The 17,896-nt window shown below is 35.8% G+C and overlaps 1 protein-coding gene across 9 annotated transcripts in view; it reads left to right on the plus strand.

The window, feature by feature from the left end:
* MGAT5 (alpha-1,6-mannosylglycoprotein 6-beta-N-acetylglucosaminyltransferase) overlaps positions 1-17,896 on the plus strand; it is a 410,898-nt gene that overhangs the window by 261,075 nt on the left and 131,927 nt on the right. For all 9 annotated transcript variants that reach the window (XM_016433598.2, XM_016433592.2, XM_016433591.2 and 6 more), the window contains 4 exons: positions 9,640-9,711; positions 12,186-12,347; positions 14,846-15,015; positions 16,326-16,460. In XM_016433598.2, the coding sequence (XP_016289084.1) occupies positions 9,640-9,711; positions 12,186-12,347; positions 14,846-15,015; positions 16,326-16,460 (539 nt within the window). The remainder of the gene's footprint in view (positions 1-9,639; positions 9,712-12,185; positions 12,348-14,845; positions 15,016-16,325; positions 16,461-17,896) is intronic.

The following is a 17,896-nucleotide window of genomic DNA, read 5'->3' on the forward strand; positions in this document are numbered from 1 at the left end:
ATACCAATTTATCATTGGAAATGACACCAAAAAAGATGCTTTAACTATCCACACAGCTATAGTTCCCAAAGGATGAATCTACAAGAGCTCTTTCTTTTCCCTTCATTTTAAAATTTCACATCATTCAAACATCTTCCACAACAATTTCTGCTTCACTCTTATAATAAATAAAGAAATGGCCTTCTTTGTCTTGGCCAATGCTTCTACATCCAGGTACGTGAAGCCTTGATATCTCCTCCCTTTTTCTTCAACAGTGCCTCAACTGTCAGTCACATTTTCTTTTTAGTGTTGATCTACTGGCTCCTTCACTGCTGCCTATAAACATGTCCTTATCTCCCTCTCTGAACCTTAAAAAAACCCTCATTTGGTCCTATCATTTCTGCTAGATACTGTCCTGGATCTCATCTTCTTTTTTTGATTAAACTCTTAAGAAAGCCCTCTATGCTAGATGCCTTTACCTTCTCCTTTCAGTCTCTTCTAAACATTCTTCAGATTGGCTGCTAATGTCCTTATTCAATTGAAGTTCTCTCCAAAGTTGCCAGGGCCTCTTTATTTCCACATTGAATGCCCTTTTTTCAGACCTCATCTTTCTTGAGTCTTCTGCAACATTTTCACCTTGTTGACCCTTTTTATCCTGGATATTGTCTCCTTCCTACATTTTCATGACAGTGCTCTCTTCTAGTTCACCTGCTACCTCGATAATCACTTCTTAGTAGTTCTTAATCCATTAATCCATTTCCCCCTAGCTATCTATGGTTTTCCCCAAAGGTTCCCTCCTGTACCCTCTTATGTTTTCCTTCCATATTATCTCACCTGGTAATTTCTTCAGATCCTAGAAGTTTGGTTATCAAACTGATTCCAGCCCTGGTGTCTCTCCTGCACTAACAGGCATGTATCACCTTTTGAACTTCTCAAACAGAATGTCCTGTAGGAATTTCAAAGTATATGTGTCCAAAACAGTACTTATTGTCACCTCCTCCCTTCTATCTATAAGAAATAAATTTGGGACTCTGGACCTTAGAGTTCTATAAAGTTTATTATAGGTAAAAGAGAGTTATAGCTCAATCTAACCATCATGTGGGTAGTCCCAGTGTGGCCTCCTGTAGCCACCTTCTTGCCCAGTCACCAGAGATAGTCTACTTCCTTGTATGGAACCTTTTTAATTTCCCTCTCACTTCTGGATCAAGTTCCAAATCATGTCCAGATCAAACTCAAGAGTCACATAACCTGCAAAAGATGACATAACTAAGTGGCCAGTCTAAGTAATAGAAGTGACATAGTTTCCGGAGCACAAGGACACAGGCAGGACCCCATGCATGATCCTAGGAAAGGATTCCCTGCATACAATTCCCCCTTTGAATCTTTGGGAGAGTAGCATGTCAAATCTCCTCATTCAGATTCTCTCAGAGATTAACATGTTAGTTTTCCCCAATGAATCATTCCATGTACGTAGTAGACATATATAATATATTGTATTTTACATAGAGGGAATTACTACAATTTGGGGAATAAGAGGGAAAGAAAAGAAAAAGTATAAAGAAAACAAAAAATGATTGATAGACTTATTGACAAAAAGCCAATTGGGAGCACTCCCCTTTGGCATAAGAATTTACACTCATAATAAATGATAGGATCAAGCCTCTTCAGTTCAGTTCATTATAAATCCTAAAGTTCACTCTGGATCTTTTGATGTAGTGTGTGGTTTCTGTAGGCATTTTTATGGCACCTTCTCCAAAAGATCCACTTTCCTCATTTGGGTTTTTGGTGATTTTCTCTTCCTAAAATTGCTTTAAAAGATCTTAAAACTTGGATTTTAGGATAATTATACGCATCCCCAGGCTCTCAACCTAGTTATCATCCTCAATTCCTTACTCTCACTCACCCCACACATATGCATTCTGTTGCCAGATTTCATTATTTCAACCTTCACAACATATCTTATATACTTTTCCTTGTTTCTACTCTCAAAACTACCACCCTATGTGAGCTTTCCTGGTTTCACTCTTGGACATCTGGTTTGTCTGCCTCATTTTTCTCTATTTAAATCTGTCTTTCAATCAGCTGACAAAGTAGTTTTCTTAATGTTCAGCTCTGACCATGCTATGTCCTCTCATTCCCCAGTTAATAAACCCTCCTGGCTCTTTGTTACACTTTAAAATCAAATATTATGTTCCCTCATTGGTCTTTAAGGTTCTTTACCACATATTGCCTTACTGCCTTTTTTGTGTTCTTAGCCTTTTCTCTCACTCCTATATTCTTAACTACACCTGCTTACTTGAGGTCCTTCACTCCCAATACTTCTCCTATAGTTTGTTTGCCTTTACACTGGCTATCACTCTTGCATGGAATGCACTTGTTTCTCACATCTATCTGTCTTTTGGTTTCACTGACTTCCTTCAAGATTTATCTCTAATCTCACCTTCTGCAGGAGATTCTTCCTGGTCCCCTAGCTGTGGTGCCTTTCTTTGGACCTTCCATCTTCTCTGTACATACCTTGAATAGATCTAGTTATTTACAAGTCTCCATCATTAGAATGTGAGTTCCTCTTTGAGAACAGGAGCTATTTTCTCCTTTTTTTCCCCAATGTATACAGTAATGCCTGAAATGCTAGGAAGTATATAGGTCCAATTTGAACCCAGGTATTCTTGACTCAAGAACTGGTCCTTTGCCCACTCTGCTACCTAGCAGCTTCCACACTCTTAAAAGATCTATATAAAGAACTAGGATAAATCATCCCCATTCTACAGATGAGAAGGGTAACATTTTTGGTGTTAAAGAATATATTTTCACCCTTTTGTGAATACACTTTGAAACAAATCATAAAAACATAGAATTTTCAAGTTAGAGGGAACCTCTGAGATTATTGAACTCATTTTTGGTTGATTATACAGAGACCTAGTTGATCTCCAAGGTCTCTTCTGCCTCTTATATTCTGTGATTCTTTGAACCCTTAGCCACAGCATGAATCCCTTCTACTTCATCTTGTACAAATGAATGTCCAGCCTTCAAACAAGAAATGTGACTTTAGAGTCACATATTCAGATCATTAAATGCTTGAGATCAGTCACAATACCTAATATTGTCCCTATAAAATGTACTTTAATTATCCTAATTTTACTGATGGTTCAAATATACCATTAATTTGGCACCTTGCCCCCCTCCCCCAATGAGACTTGAAAACATTCTTCTATAGAAGATTATTCAGCTACTCCAAGTGGAAGGAATCAGTGACTGATTCATTAGGCAGTTTTACATTTCTGCAACAACGGGGAAATAATTTTCTCTATCTGTCTTTGTGAATCATGTAACTACCCCCATTATGGAAATGGGGACCCATAAAATAATTATTATGAATGTCATTGTTTCAGGTATATTAACTTAGCTCTCTGCAGAGCTCTTAGAATCTGCTTCTATTGCTGTGATCTTTCAGTGTATTCATAACAAATTTCTTAATTTCCTTCTGTTGCTACTATATATGTGGATTTCTGAGTATATTTCCAAGCACCTCCCTTCTGCCCTACCCCCCCAACTTGACATCACTCTTCTAGTAACCAGCCTTGAAGCAGACAATATGCATTTCTAAAACTCCTTAACCTTTTATATTCCTTTGCAGCACTTGGTTGTCTTGGAATTATGGTAGTTTTGAAAGAATGAATTTGGAGAGTGATTGATAGCTAGAATTTTGATAGGTACAAGCTGTTGATTCATACAACAATTTGAACTCTGTGTGTTTGTGTGTTTGTATGTGTGTTGTGGGAGGGGATGATATTGCCTCATAAAGGAACAAAGAAGCAATTTTCTGCCTTACTCATCAATCTGTTTTTTATATCTAGTGAACAACAGACATAAAGGTCTTTGCCTCTCAGAGTTCTCCCTTGGCAGTATGTAAAACTAATATTGGCTGAACATGCTATTAACCTTGAGTTTAAATTCAGCGTACTTAATCCCATGATTAATGCCAAGATTAATGCCCAACAGCAAAGGTTGAAAGCTTAAATGTTTGTGAATGCGAGCATGAAATGAAATCCTAATAACCAGTACAATGATTTGGATTTATGGGCTGTGTTGGCTGCTAAAGATAACTTGGAAATGGTGTTGCATGGAGTAATTTGTCAAAGTGGGCAGTGATGAAGAATTGACTGTTTATGATGCAGGGGGAAAAATCTGAATGAAGCTCTCTGGTTTTTGGTCTAACAGGGGAGCATTTAACTGTAGCACTTCATTAGATGAGAAGAATAATATACTCTTTGAAGATTTGAAGAATTTGAATTCCCCTTTTAGTAAGATAGAATGGGTAGCAGAAATATTCCCCTTACTCTTAGACTTTACTTACCTATGATTGTTTAGAGTTCTTATCATCTTAAATCATCTATATACTCACACTTGCATATACACATGCAGAGGACCTTGTAATACTACTAAGTAAAGAGCTAGATATGTTTGGTCGGTTTTTCCTTGATTATTCTGTTCCCTTAATCATTTGGTTACTTAGTATTTCTAGGCTATAAATTTTAATTATGGAGATACTTCCCTCCGCCAACACCAACTAGAGTTGGCTCTACTTTACCAAAAGACAAATTTATCCTATATTGTACTAAACCCCTAGAAATGTTACTAAAGTCTTCATGGTATCATGGTGTAGTTTCCCATTTCTTTTTCTATGTTTAATATTTGTTCTTTTAGAATTCTTCCTAACACTATAAACAATTAATGCTTAAATTTATTTCCCCTCAGAATTTCAGGAAATTATCTGCTCAGGTTTCTCTTTAAGTTATGTCCAATTTTATTTTCTCTTCATTATTTTTATCAGCAGCCACTACAATATAGTACGTTCTAAAAGTTTCATTAATGTATTTGTATATGTATTTGCCCTGGAACTTGTTAGAATGGTATTCTGTGTTTGCAGCAGGAGAAGATAGTTAACCAGACTGTTTATATTCAATTGAATATAAGTTTTTTTTTAAGGCCAGGGACTATTTTGTTTTTGTCTTTTTATCCTCAGCTCCTAGCACCTAACACCTAATTGTTGCATGAGCTATGTTTAATAGATAGAATTGCTCATATCTTTTGGGGGCAGTATCCTTTTTGGAGATTAACTACAGATTCTCCCAATTTAAACAGCATTTGAGGAGAAAATTCTGACAATGTATAAACAAAATATTAATTAAAAGTTTTTAAGAGATATTTGGAATACTTGGAAAAAAGGAGGCTTCAATGGGCACCTTTTTTGTTAGGCTTTATATCTTCTCTTGTTTATAATTTAGTCAGCTAGCATTTATTAAGCACCTGCTATGTTCCAGGCACTTTGTTAAGCACTAGTGATAGAAAGAAATGCAAATATAAAGCAAGCAACAACAAAAAATAGACTCCATCCTCTAGGGATTCAGAGACAACATGCAAACAATTTTGTATAAACAAGATATGGATAGGATAAATTTCAAAGGGAAAGCACTCAGATGGAGGAGGATTAGTAGAGTCTTGCAGAATGTGGCAGTTTAACTGACGCCAGGGAAGCCAAGAGACAAGAGGCTCTTTCTATTCATAAATCCATGGCAGTACATACTTAAAAAATAGTCAAACTTGGTAAAGTATTCAAACTTGGACATACTGCAAGGAAATTCTGAGTTCATCTTGACCAAATATATTTTCCATTCGGTCTTCTTATTTTGCTATCTAAAATGAGATCACTTGAGGGAGTTAGAATGTTAGATGGTTGAGTCAAGTAATTTCAGTGATAGTACTTTCCCCCCATTTTTAATAATTTATGGTCTTTTGCGGCTACTAGGTAGCACAGTGGACAGAGCACTAAGCCTGGAGATGGAAAGTTGTAGATTCATATCTGGCCTCAGACATTTCTTACCTTTGTGACCCTGGACAAGTCATTAAACCTCAGTTGCCTAAACTTTATTGTTCTTCTGCCTTGGAAATGATAGTTATTGTCTTTTAACATTATTTGCCTTGTCTCTGCTCTAGGAAAAAATGCACATAAAAAGCTCATGAAGGAGCAGATAGGTGGCTCAGTGGATAGAGAGCCAGGCCTGGAGACTAGAGGTTCTGGATTTAAATCTGCCCCCAGACTTTCTAGCTGTATGACTCTGGTCAAGACACTTTACCCCAATTGCCTAACACTTACCCACTCTTCTGCCATGGGATGGATATTTAATATTGATTCTAAGACAGATGAAGGGTTTCTTTTTTTAAAGGAAGGGTGATCTTTTCTAGTCCAGTTGGATGCATGTAAATTAAGCTATGTCCTTCACCCAAAGTGAAGGACCAAGTTTCAAATTAAAAACTTCAACTTAGCTTCACTTAATTTGTCATGAGCTTTTTAACTGAAGAATATAACACAAAATCTTAAAAAATCCTCAGGTCTTAATTGTTAGTTATTCCTTTGAACAAAGGACTATACTAATTTTTGGAAAGAGAAAAAAAAAAACTAGAACAGAACTGATTAGTCATTCCAAGGAATAAAGCCTAAAAAATTATATCACTTTTGAGAAATGACAAGTTAATCTTTCATATAAACATAATCGTATACAGGAATTCATTGAACCTCTTCCCAATTTTTGACATGATTTTATTCTTCCCCCATAATCCCATTCTATATTCCAACTTGACTTGTATATTTATTTTGTTCTTTTTCTTTTTAATTTAATAGAATATGTCCTTAATACAGTCCACACAAATGTGGCCTAATTTTTATCTTTTGGAGACTTTGTGCCCCCCAATGGATAAATTCTTTTGATAATGAACATTATTATTATTGTTATTATTTTAAGATCTGCTCAAAAGGAATGAAATTTTATTATCTATTGAAATAGGACTGTCAAACATCAGAGACTTATTTTGTTATATTCTCTCTGAGCAAACTTGATTTATGGGACATTGACATAAAATATATATTTAGAGTTCTATCATGCTCACTACTTCATTTTATAGCCAGAAGCCAGTGCACCAAAAAGATTTTCATGTTGAATGAATTTTGTCCTCAAATTAGAGGTCATGATCCGGCTTGCTTTTTAGAGTGGCCATGTTTTTTATGGCTTAGTGCTGCTGCTATGAATCTTAAGTTGCTTTTTAAGGAGAAAGTTACGGATTAAAGATATTAAGCTACTAGACTTTAGCAGTATTTTCTCCAAATGCCATTAATTAAAGCCATTATTTGGGGAAATGTTGCTCATTTAAGAGTTGTTTGTTTTAGCACTTGGAATTATTGCCAGTGTTGGCTTTCTTCCAGCTTGAGTAATCCATTGAGACTTGAAAAAGATGAAAATATTTTCTTTATGGAAGAATTGGTTTTTGTATAATTAATTAGTTATCTTAGGATTCTTTCTTCTCTTATCCCTCTCCTCAAAAACCCAACAACTCCAAAACAACAACGAAACCAAAAATTCACATTCCCATAATCATAGGTGATAGATGTGTTATATTGAAATTCCTAGCCAAAAGTTACACATACCTATTTAATCTTCTGTATTTAAACAGGTGGCTTTCAGAAACTCAAAGTTTTGTCCATTGTTTCAGATGAGGAAGAATTGATAAACATAGCCATGTAAACAAAGGAACCAAAGTTTTTTCTTTTTTCCCTAAAGTCACTGTTTGGAAGAAGAGTTCACACAACATTTCCATGAAAGTGAATCTAAGAATCTGTTTTATTTGGAGTTTAAAGTAGGGGAAGGGAGAGGCTATCTTGAGTTATCAAGATATGATCTTATTATCATTTTTTTATTTGTCTCTTTTCTTAATTCCTTCGATGGTTAATTTCCCTTTTCTCGTCCTAAATTAAGATTTTTTTCTTTTATTTTCTTAGTATGAAGTTTATTTAAATTCTCTGCCTTTCTTCTCCTATACTTTTCAGTGATTGTATGTGTGTTGGAAGTCAGAAGTTTCTATTTGAAGCTTCCATTTTACAAACATGCTTTTTAGCAGTTTTGTTGGGGGCACTCTGTCTCATTTCTTTGATATAAGCTCTTTAGTCCAGCCAAAGTATATGAAGCACAGATGTAGACATGGTTGCTGTGTCCAAGAAGGCCTTCTCTGTGTATGGTACTCATTTTTCTTTTATCTTCCTCACTTTTCTCATTCATAGTATTTAAGAAGATGTTGCCATTCATGGTAATATTCTAAGACCAGTAATCAGAACTTGGACAGCCAAGGCAAGTTGCTTTTTTCTGTATAGGGAACTGATCAAACATTCCCTTTGTTAGCACTAGAGAGCCTTTTTGACTTCCAGAAGTCATTTGTAAATGTGATTAAATCTAAATTTGATCCAGAAAAGGGAAGGGGGCTATATTTCACTTTTTCTTTGATTCAGAAAAGAAAATATATATGTAGCATATGGGAGAGAGAAAAAGTAAGAGATGACACCAAGGTTGTGATCCAGGATACTGGATGGTGGTGCTGCTATCAAAATAAATAGAGAAGTTTAGAGAAGAGATGGGCTTGGCAGAGAGAGAAACCAAGTCAGCATTGGACATCTTGATTTTGAGATCCATATGGCATATTAGGTGGAGATAGCCAAGAAATAGAACTGTTGCTTTCAAGAGAGATGGCTCCAATGGATCTGTGATCTTATTAATCAGAATGTTCCTTCTAGTGCCTCAATTGAAATCTGTGCATGTCTTTCCATTTTGTGCAACTTTTGTCCATAATCTCCCTAATTCCTGATACTCAACATGATGAAGGCATTCTTTTGCAGATATATGTATATCTATATATATCTTCATATTAAACATTTCCTTGATGTTTTTTACTCCTTATTGTTCTTTAAAGTTCTTAATTCATTATAATTTTTTACACCTAAAATTCACCTGTCCACTTCTTTCTGTGTAATACTCACTTTCAGTGTTTTAAAAATTATTGTGTTGCATAGCTTGCATTCATGTAACAACTAGTGAAATGTTTCAGAAAATACAGAACTCCTTTACTGTTCCCATACTTCTCCTAGAAATGGAGATTCATCTCTTTAATACCAACAAGAGAAAGATTCCTGGATATATAGACTTGGGGATCATATATAAAGAGATAATTGAACCAAATGAACTGATGAGATCACCAAGAGAGGGAGGTTGAAAAGGACAAGAAAAGGGGTTGGAAGAGACTCTTTGGAACTCCCTTCTGATGTCTCCATCAAATGTTCATCTCCAAAGAAAGAACTAGTAAATAGAAACAAGCAAAACATAATTTTATATATACATTTTTGGTCAAATTATGTCTTCTCTAGTGCTATCATGCGAAGGACAGGAAGAGAAGGAGATGTTTGCAAGATTTAATGAAATTAACAAACAAATAAATACTTTAAATGGTGTCATTGAAATAAGAAAGTAAGGGGGGAGGATACTTTTAACCTTTGCCTTATCATTTCTCTAATCAGTCACAGGGATGATTCTTTCCTTGACTGCTTAAATTTCTTACTTTAGAAACTGAATAGACTTTTTTATAAAGATTTGAGCAATAAGATTTCAGTAAAAGAATATTGATAAGATTTTTCATTCTGATTAGACAGAAGACTTCAGACTAAATTATTGGCCTGATGTTGTTTTGTAATATATTTCCAAAGAAGGAATTAGGGGGAGGGAGAGGAGAAAGACATTCATATATAAATCAGCTCACCTAAGATCTTCTGATTTTGTGTTCCAGGTTGAAAATTGGTGTCCTCATTTACCTTGGAGAGCCAAAAATCCCTATGAAGAACCAGATCAGAATTCAATGGTGAGAAAATTTGAAAACCTACTTACAAGTTTTAGGTCTTTAGAACAGATGCATTTTCTCTGTAATTAACCTTTTCTAGAACATTGTTGTCCAACTCAAATAAAAATAGAGGCCTTTAAAACCATAATACTGCATATTAACATTACTGGGGTTTTATTTTATTTTTATTTATTTTGTTAAACATTTCCTGATTTTATTTGAATCTGGTTCTGGCTGTGCTCACGAGTCTTCAGGGCTGCATGTTTGACATCTTTGTTCCATATGCTTCCTACTGTAACAAAGGAACAATTTTTTTTTTTGCCAATCCTGTAGAAGTGAGTGACCTATTCAGGGCTGATGGGTGGCCTGGGCAAGTTAACCAGTAAGCATTTATTGAATATCTAGTATATGTCCTATACTCTTCAAAATAGTTATACATGATGGGATATGAAATTAATAGTCAAGAAGTTTATAATCCTGTACAAGCAACAGAACTCTTTGAACAATGTCAATAATCATTTGTAAAGTGCTTGCTACACCAGGAGCTTTGTTCAGGCCCCTTTCAAAGTTCACTACATCCATAATAAAATATAGGATCCCATACAAGTCCTAGCACTCCATTAAGAATATCTAAAGGGAGATCCAGCCATAGCACTGCTCGGTCTGTACCCCAAAGAGATAATGGACACAAAGACTTGTACAAAAATATTCAAAGCTGCGCTCTTTGTGGTGGCCAAAAACTGGAAAACGAGGGGATGCCCATCAATTGGGGAATGGCTGAACAAACTGTGGTATATGTTGGTGATGGAATACTATTGTGCAAAAAGGAATAATAAAGTGGAGGAATTCCATGGAGACTGGAACAACCTCCAGGAAGTGATGCAGAGCGAGAGGAGCAGAACCAGGAGAACATTGTACACAGAGACTGATACACTGTGGTATAATCGAACGTAATGGACTTCTCCATTAGTGGCAATGTATGTCCCTGAACAATCTGCAGGGATCTAAAAAACACTATCCATAAGCAGAGGACAAACTGTGGGAGTGGAAACACCGAGGAAAAGCAACTGCCTGACTACAGCGGTTGAGGGGACATGACAGAGGAGAGACTCTAAAGGAAACCCTAATGCAAATACTAACAACATGACAATAGGTTCGAATCAAGAACACATGTGATACCCAGTGGAATCACGTGTCGGCTATGGGGGGTGGGGGGGAGGAAAAGAAAATGATCTTTGTCTTTAATGAATAATGCTTGGAAATGATCAAATAAAATATTATAAAATTAAAAAAAAAAAGAGAATGTCTAAAGGGGGCAGCTGGGTAGCTCAGTGGATTGAGAGCCAGGCCTAGAGATGGGAGGTCCTAGGTTCAAATCTGGCCTCAGACACTTCCCAGCTGTGTGACTCTGGGCAAGTCACTTGACCCCCATTGCCTAGCCCTTACCACTCTTCTGCCTTGGAGCCAATACACAGTATTGATTCCAAGATGGAAGGTAAGGGTTTAAAAAAAAATGTCTAAGAAAAGCCATGTAGCTTAGTAGATAGTGAGTTAACCTCGAAGGCAAAAAGTCTTGGGTTCAGGTTCAGGGCATGAACTGTATTACCCTGGGCAAGTCACTTAACCTTTCAATGCTTGCTTATGTATGAGTTACTGTGTGAGCCACCAGTGATGTAAAGACTAAAAAAGAAACATTTCCCACTGCCACAGTAGGAGAGCAGTGGGGAAAGAATATCAGGTTGACATATAAACAAATACAAAATATTGGAAATAAAGTGACTAAAATTATAAGCTGTAAAATAGTTGCAGACATTCATTGGTAGATGGAAATTCTTCACCTGGAATTCTCTACCTCAGTGGAGTTATAGTTGCATTCCTATCCCACTAAAAAAACATAGGATGGTCATACCAATGTTAAGTGTCTTGTATATGGAACATACTCCTAGTCAAGTTGTCCTGGTTGGTCAGGGTCAGAAGAAAGTCTATGCCCTCTCATAAGCTTTCCTTTCCTCTTTCATGAAGGAGAATTGTATATGTAAATCCCTTGGAAACAGAAAGCAAAATAGATTATAGAAGTTTCCTCTAATTCTTGGGGGAATCAATTATCCCATAGAAAGTGCCATGTAGATCCATTAGTTCTTGGGTTTTTTTTCTCCATATCATGAAAACAGAGTTTTAAAGACATGTTGCATGCACCCACAATCCATTTTGTTAAAATTAGGTTGAACAACATTTAATAAGAAGTGCTTAGTATATCATTTTTCCGTGGTATATCTTAGAAGATCAGACACCTTCATTTTTCAGTTGATAAGACTAGCTCTTTAAAGTTGTTGTACAAAAGAGGAGCCTTATTTTTTAAGTCCACTATTCACTTCAGCCTCTTAAGTTCAAGACAAAACATTACCACATCAAAACCATCATGCTTCGAAATATTTTTCGGTCCTCCACCTATCCCCACTTCATTTCCTTTTTCTCTATGAAACTTCTATTCATAGGCGGAAATTCGTACGGATTTTAATCTACTCTATGGAATGATGAAACGGCATGAAGAATTCCGATGGATGATACTAAGGATCCGGCGGATGGCTGATGCATGGATTGAAGCAATTAAGTCACTGGCAGAGAAGCAAAACCTTGAAAAGAGAAAACGGAAAAAAGTGAGTTTCTTATTAATTTTGTTACAGTAACCAATTTTCCTTTTAAGTTTGGTTTTGCTTTGAAAAAGGACCAAAAGAGAAATGTGTGATGTTGACAATGATATTCCCTCAGGGTGAATCTGCTGTGTCTTTTATACAGCTCATTTTTGTGTTCATTTCCTCCAATTATTCCTCTCAAACATCAGGAGTAAACAGCTTTCTGGAAAGGCATTTAGTAATATGCCTGCTGACCAGTTTCTTTTGAATCATCAGATTGACTCCATCATTGTAAAGTAATATTGCCACATTTCACTTCCTGAAACTAGCCTTTTTGTGAGGACATGCTTCACCTCTCTCTTTTGTTCATTCATATTTTCCATGCCAACCTTTCCATGATGTTTCAGCTAGGTTCCCTTTTTTCTATTGCTAGCAATAAGTCAGCATTGCCCCATGTTTTTTGTTTGGTGCCTTTACCCAGTGCTTGGACAAATCCATTTGAAGTTGAAGAAGAGAAACTTGAGTGCTCTAAGATAGATTCATTTTTTGTTTGTTTGTTTTGCTTCCCCCCCCCAAATCTGGAAATTTTTTATCCCCCCCCCAAATCTGGAAATTTTTTATTTAATTAATTTAGTGTATTTTTCCAAGGTTACAAATTCATATTCTTTCCCTCCCCTCCCATAGCCAACGCACAATTCCACAGAGATGGGTCTCTGAGATAGATTCTTGTTGGGAAAGACAGATTATAGATTAAATGTGCAGGAAGTTTAAGGGCTGAGTAGAGTTAACAGTATTTCTTCACACTTCTTTGGTCTATTTCAAAGAATTAGGCAGATTGTTTTCAGTTCTAATTGATTTGATAGTTTAGAAAAAGAAAAAAAGAGATAAAGAAACTTTCCAACCCCTTAATTACTCTTTGAACTACATTTGCCCAGTTTTTCATTTGATTGTGTTTTTCTTCTGGTTTGACAAAAATTAGTTTCAACAGTTCAGTCAATATCCATCCAGCATCTACTTTTTGTAAAGCCTGGAACCTAACATTACTAATTGTCTCTAAATATTATCAGGATGGGGGCAGCTAGGTGGTTCAGTAGATTGAAAGCCAGGTCTAGAGATGGGAGGGTCTAGGTTCAAATCTGTGTTCATTCACTTCCTAGCTGTGTGAGCTGGGGCAAGTCAGTTAACCTCCATTGCCTAGCCCTTTATAGTCATCTGCTTTGGAAGCAATACATAGTTTTGATTCTAAGACATAAAATAAGGATTGAAAAATTAAAGAATATGAGGATAGTTTCTTCAGTGTTTTATTTTTAAGAGTATGTATTGGCAGGGTTTTTTTTCCTTTTATATTATCTACATTTCCCTATATATCCTTCCCCATTCCCTCAGACAGCCATCCCTATTAGGAAAGAATTAAAGGATGGGGGAAGAGTAGGGAGGGAAGGCAAGCTAAAAATCACATCAATTAGACCTGACATTGTGTACTCTGCTGCACACCCCTCCTACACTACCTTTGAAAAGAAGAAATAATTGATTATAGTATCATAAATTTAGAGTTGGAAGAAACTTTGAAGGCCACTGAGTCTAAAGCTGTTCATTTTATAGATGGAGAAACTGTACAATGAGAAGTTAAGATTTTTTAAGAGTCACAATGCTATTCAGTATCTAGTGTTTGAACCCAGTTCTTCCATCATCCAAGTCAAGTGTTACTGTGTCATCAGTGTTATTTCATGTAATTTAGATTTTTGACAATTGCCTTATTCTTTCCATTTTCATTGTTGTAGTCATTGTAAATATTATTTTACTGTTACTACTTAACTGTACTTTGCATCAGTTCATAAATTTTCCTATGTTTCTCTGTGTTCAACAGCTAACTTTCTTATAACATAGTAATATTCCATCATTTTCCTGTGCCATAATTTAAATGTTTTAATTATTTTCCAAGATGTCTACTTTGTTTCTAATTTTTTGCTATTATAAAAGCACTGCTATACATGTTTTATTATGTAATTGAACTGTTCTTTTTGTTATTGACCTCTTCAGAACATGGAATCTTTAGGTTACAGGTTATTGATACTTTAGTCACAGTGCAAGTCTAAATTGGTTTCCAGAATGGATAGTAAGGTTTACAGCTACACCAATAGTATAGTCATATTTACACCCATTTTTTACAATCCTTCCACCACTGGTTTTTATCATCTTTTTCAATATATTGCATATAAAGGAAGACCATACTTCATTAATTTTGATTTCTTTGCATCCTTTTTTAGAAGAATTTGATTATGTTTCTTATGGCTCAAATAGAGAAGTACTCATCACATGCAAAGGGTAGACTTGTAGTCCTTACTTCTCTATCTCAGATATTATTTTCTTCCTCTCTTTATCAATATAAAAATTAAAGCCTCTAAATGTGAACACTGTTTTGTGGCCACTTTATCAAGTATTGAGTCTCATGGTGGTGGAAACGTCTTAAGTAATTTGGATGTTAATTCAACATAAACCTATCTATGTGTCTTATTTTTCAGATTCTCGTCCACCTGGGACTTCTGACCAAGGAATCTGGCTTCAAGATTGCAGAGAATGCATTTAGTGGAGGCCCACTTGGTGAATTAGTTCAGTGGAGTGATTTAATTACATCTCTCTACTTACTGGGCCATGACATTAGGATTTCAGCTTCACTGGCTGAGCTCAAGGAGTAAGGAGATTACTTTTCAATTTTGAAGCTGGAATACAAAAAAAGAAATTGTAAACTCTTGAAGCCTCTATTAGTGTGTAATTTCTCACAGAGAAAAATGAAAGTGATAATTCACTAAACAGGAGATAAGAAGATTATTTTCAGGAGCTAAATACATACACTGTGAAAAGGATGATATGTTTTCATTGTAGCTGCAGGCTCCAGAGGCTTCATAAATGAACACAAGAAAATTCAAACTAAGGAGCTTATTCATTGCTATTACAGGTGCTTCAGACATCTGCAGCACATTGCATTCTTGACTTTACTAATTCCCTGTCTCTTGCTGAAATTCATACCCTTCTCCACTTAGCATCCAGCTTTTTCTATCTTAAGACAAATTTCTGTTTATAATTTAATTTGGGTGGAGCAAATTTCCTGAATGCCTTGGGCTTCTTTTTAAGTCAGCAGACTTTCATCTCCAAGTCTGTCAACTACCTGTGTTTCTACATAAACAATAATTGCTTCTTCTTCTATCCCTCTCCTTTTTCCTCTTCCATTTCTGTATCAGTCTCTTAATCCTTTGTAGATTGGTATAGCTGGCTAAGCATTCTCTTAGACATATCCATCAGTTTTTTTTGCACTGGATGAACTGCTTGTAGAGAGACTGACTCAAGCATCTAAGTTATTACTATGTGGAATAAGGAAAATAATTCCCAATGGCTTTGGATTTAACTTGTAGGTGAAATTGTAAGGAAAGGAACATTTTAGAAAGCAGTATGAAAAGTACCTGTTACTTTGTATTAGGAACAGACAAGGAAAAAAAAATCTGGTAAAGTATAACTAGCACCTAGCATCATACCAATCATAGCAATATTGTTTATGAATAATTCTTGATAAATGCAATAATGATGATCATAATTTTAAGATATTATTTTTATAGGACATTGAAGTTCATCAAACACATACTGACTGTCAGGATAGGTATAACAGAAGTTAGACTCATTTTATAGAAAGAAAAACTAAATTTCTGAAGTTAGATGTATAGTAGAAGACCATTTTTAAGACTGGTATTCAGGTCTTCTCATTCCCAATTCTAGGGCATTTTCTACTTTTCTACGGATATTTGGGTGCCATGATCAAAAGAGAGAATCAGGGACATAGAGTTGCTGGGAAATATGAGGGAAGGCTTCATGGGAAAAAATGAATTTGAGATATTTCATTAGAAAAGCCATCAGATTGCCTGTGTGTGTGTGTGTGTGTGTGTATGTATGTATGTGTGTGTGTAACATTATGTTAATGATCTATTATGTGTGTTTTTCCTCTCTCCCTAGGATAATGAAGAGGGTTGTAGGTAATAGATCTGGCTGCCCAACTGTAGGCGATAGGATTGTGGAGCTCATTTATATTGATATCGTGGGACTTGCTCAATTTAAGAAAACTCTTGGCCCTTCCTGGGTTCATTACCAGTAAGTGTTTGGTTTTCAATTGAAACTTTATGTCTGTTCTTTAACAGTGATATTTAAGTGGCATTTGTTTTAGCAAGGAGTGAGGTGAAAAAAGAAGATCCTTAGATTTGTGCTGATTATTCCCAATTGAAAGCCAAATTGTTCATAGCTACTTTCCACCTTCAACAATCATTCATTATTTTCATTGATCTCCCAAGAACAGGAAACATGTGTCAGGCATTCTTTCTAACTTCCCACTTTCATTTCCCTCCTTTCTCCCTATACCTACTTTAGCCCTTTGATAAAATACTGGTTTGTAAGACTTTGCTAAGGAGAGTGCATGTTCTATTTTTTTAATGTATGAAATGATCTTGGATTTCCACTCTATGGCATTAGTCCTCAAACAAAAGATAATATTTATAATGAAGGCTGAATTTTACATTAAAAAAACAAAACAAAAATGATACTTGGAAAATAAAAATAGCATTTATTAAGCCCTTATTATATGTTGGGTAGTCTACTAGGTGGCACAGTGGATAGAGTGCTGGGGCTTTAAGTCAGGAAGACTTAAGTTTAAATCTGGCCTCACACACTTATTAGCTGTATGATCCTGGGCAAGTCACTTATCCTTGTTTCTTTCAGTTTCCTCATCTGTAAAATGAACTAGAGGAGGAAATGACAAAGGACTCAATAACTTATGCCAGGCATTTTGCTAAGAATTAGGGGTGCAAATATAAGCAAATAATATGCATGTGCCTCCCCAACCTGAGAATTCATCAGTGCTATGCATGTGTCAGGCACTGTGATAAGTGCTTTATAAATATCTCATTCAGTAAGATAGCATCTGCATTCAAGGAGCTTAAACTCTAATGGACGAAGGAAGGAGTTGGAGAAAGGAGAGGAAAAGCAGTGACCAAGTGCTATGGCAAGTTTTGGAAACAGCTTAGAAGTGGGATGTAAGCCAATTGGTGGGATAAATAAAGCAAAAAAGGGTCAGAGAGCCCAGTGTCCCAGGGTTCCAGATGCAGAATTTATGTTCTTGTGGGAGGGACATGAAGAGGATGGCTTTGAAGGGTATACGGGAGAAAAATCACCTTCAATTCAACAAAAATTCAACATTTTTTAAAGCAATTAACTTTGAACAAGGGCACAACAATTTGGAGACTCGCATTTTGGCATAACACAAAATATGCTCTCTAGGAAGGATGCTGTAATGGGACAGAAAGAAAAATAGCCAAGATACAAGTAAAAGTGAGATAAGTGAAAAGGATGGATACAATGAAAAAAGGAGAAATTTAGAGAAAGAGATAAGAGGTTTTTCCTCAAGAATTTAAGGAAGGTTGTATGGAAAAGGCAGCACCTGAGTTGAATCTGGTATGTTAGAATAGAAATTCCTTTGGGAATGGCTAGAATTAGATGTCTGCTAAAGTCTCTTCTAAGGGCAGCTAGAAGGCTCC

The sequence above is a fragment of the Monodelphis domestica genome, chromosome 4 (assembly GCF_027887165.1).
Source record: "Monodelphis domestica isolate mMonDom1 chromosome 4, mMonDom1.pri, whole genome shotgun sequence".
NCBI lineage: Eukaryota > Metazoa > Chordata > Mammalia > Didelphimorphia > Didelphidae > Monodelphis > Monodelphis domestica.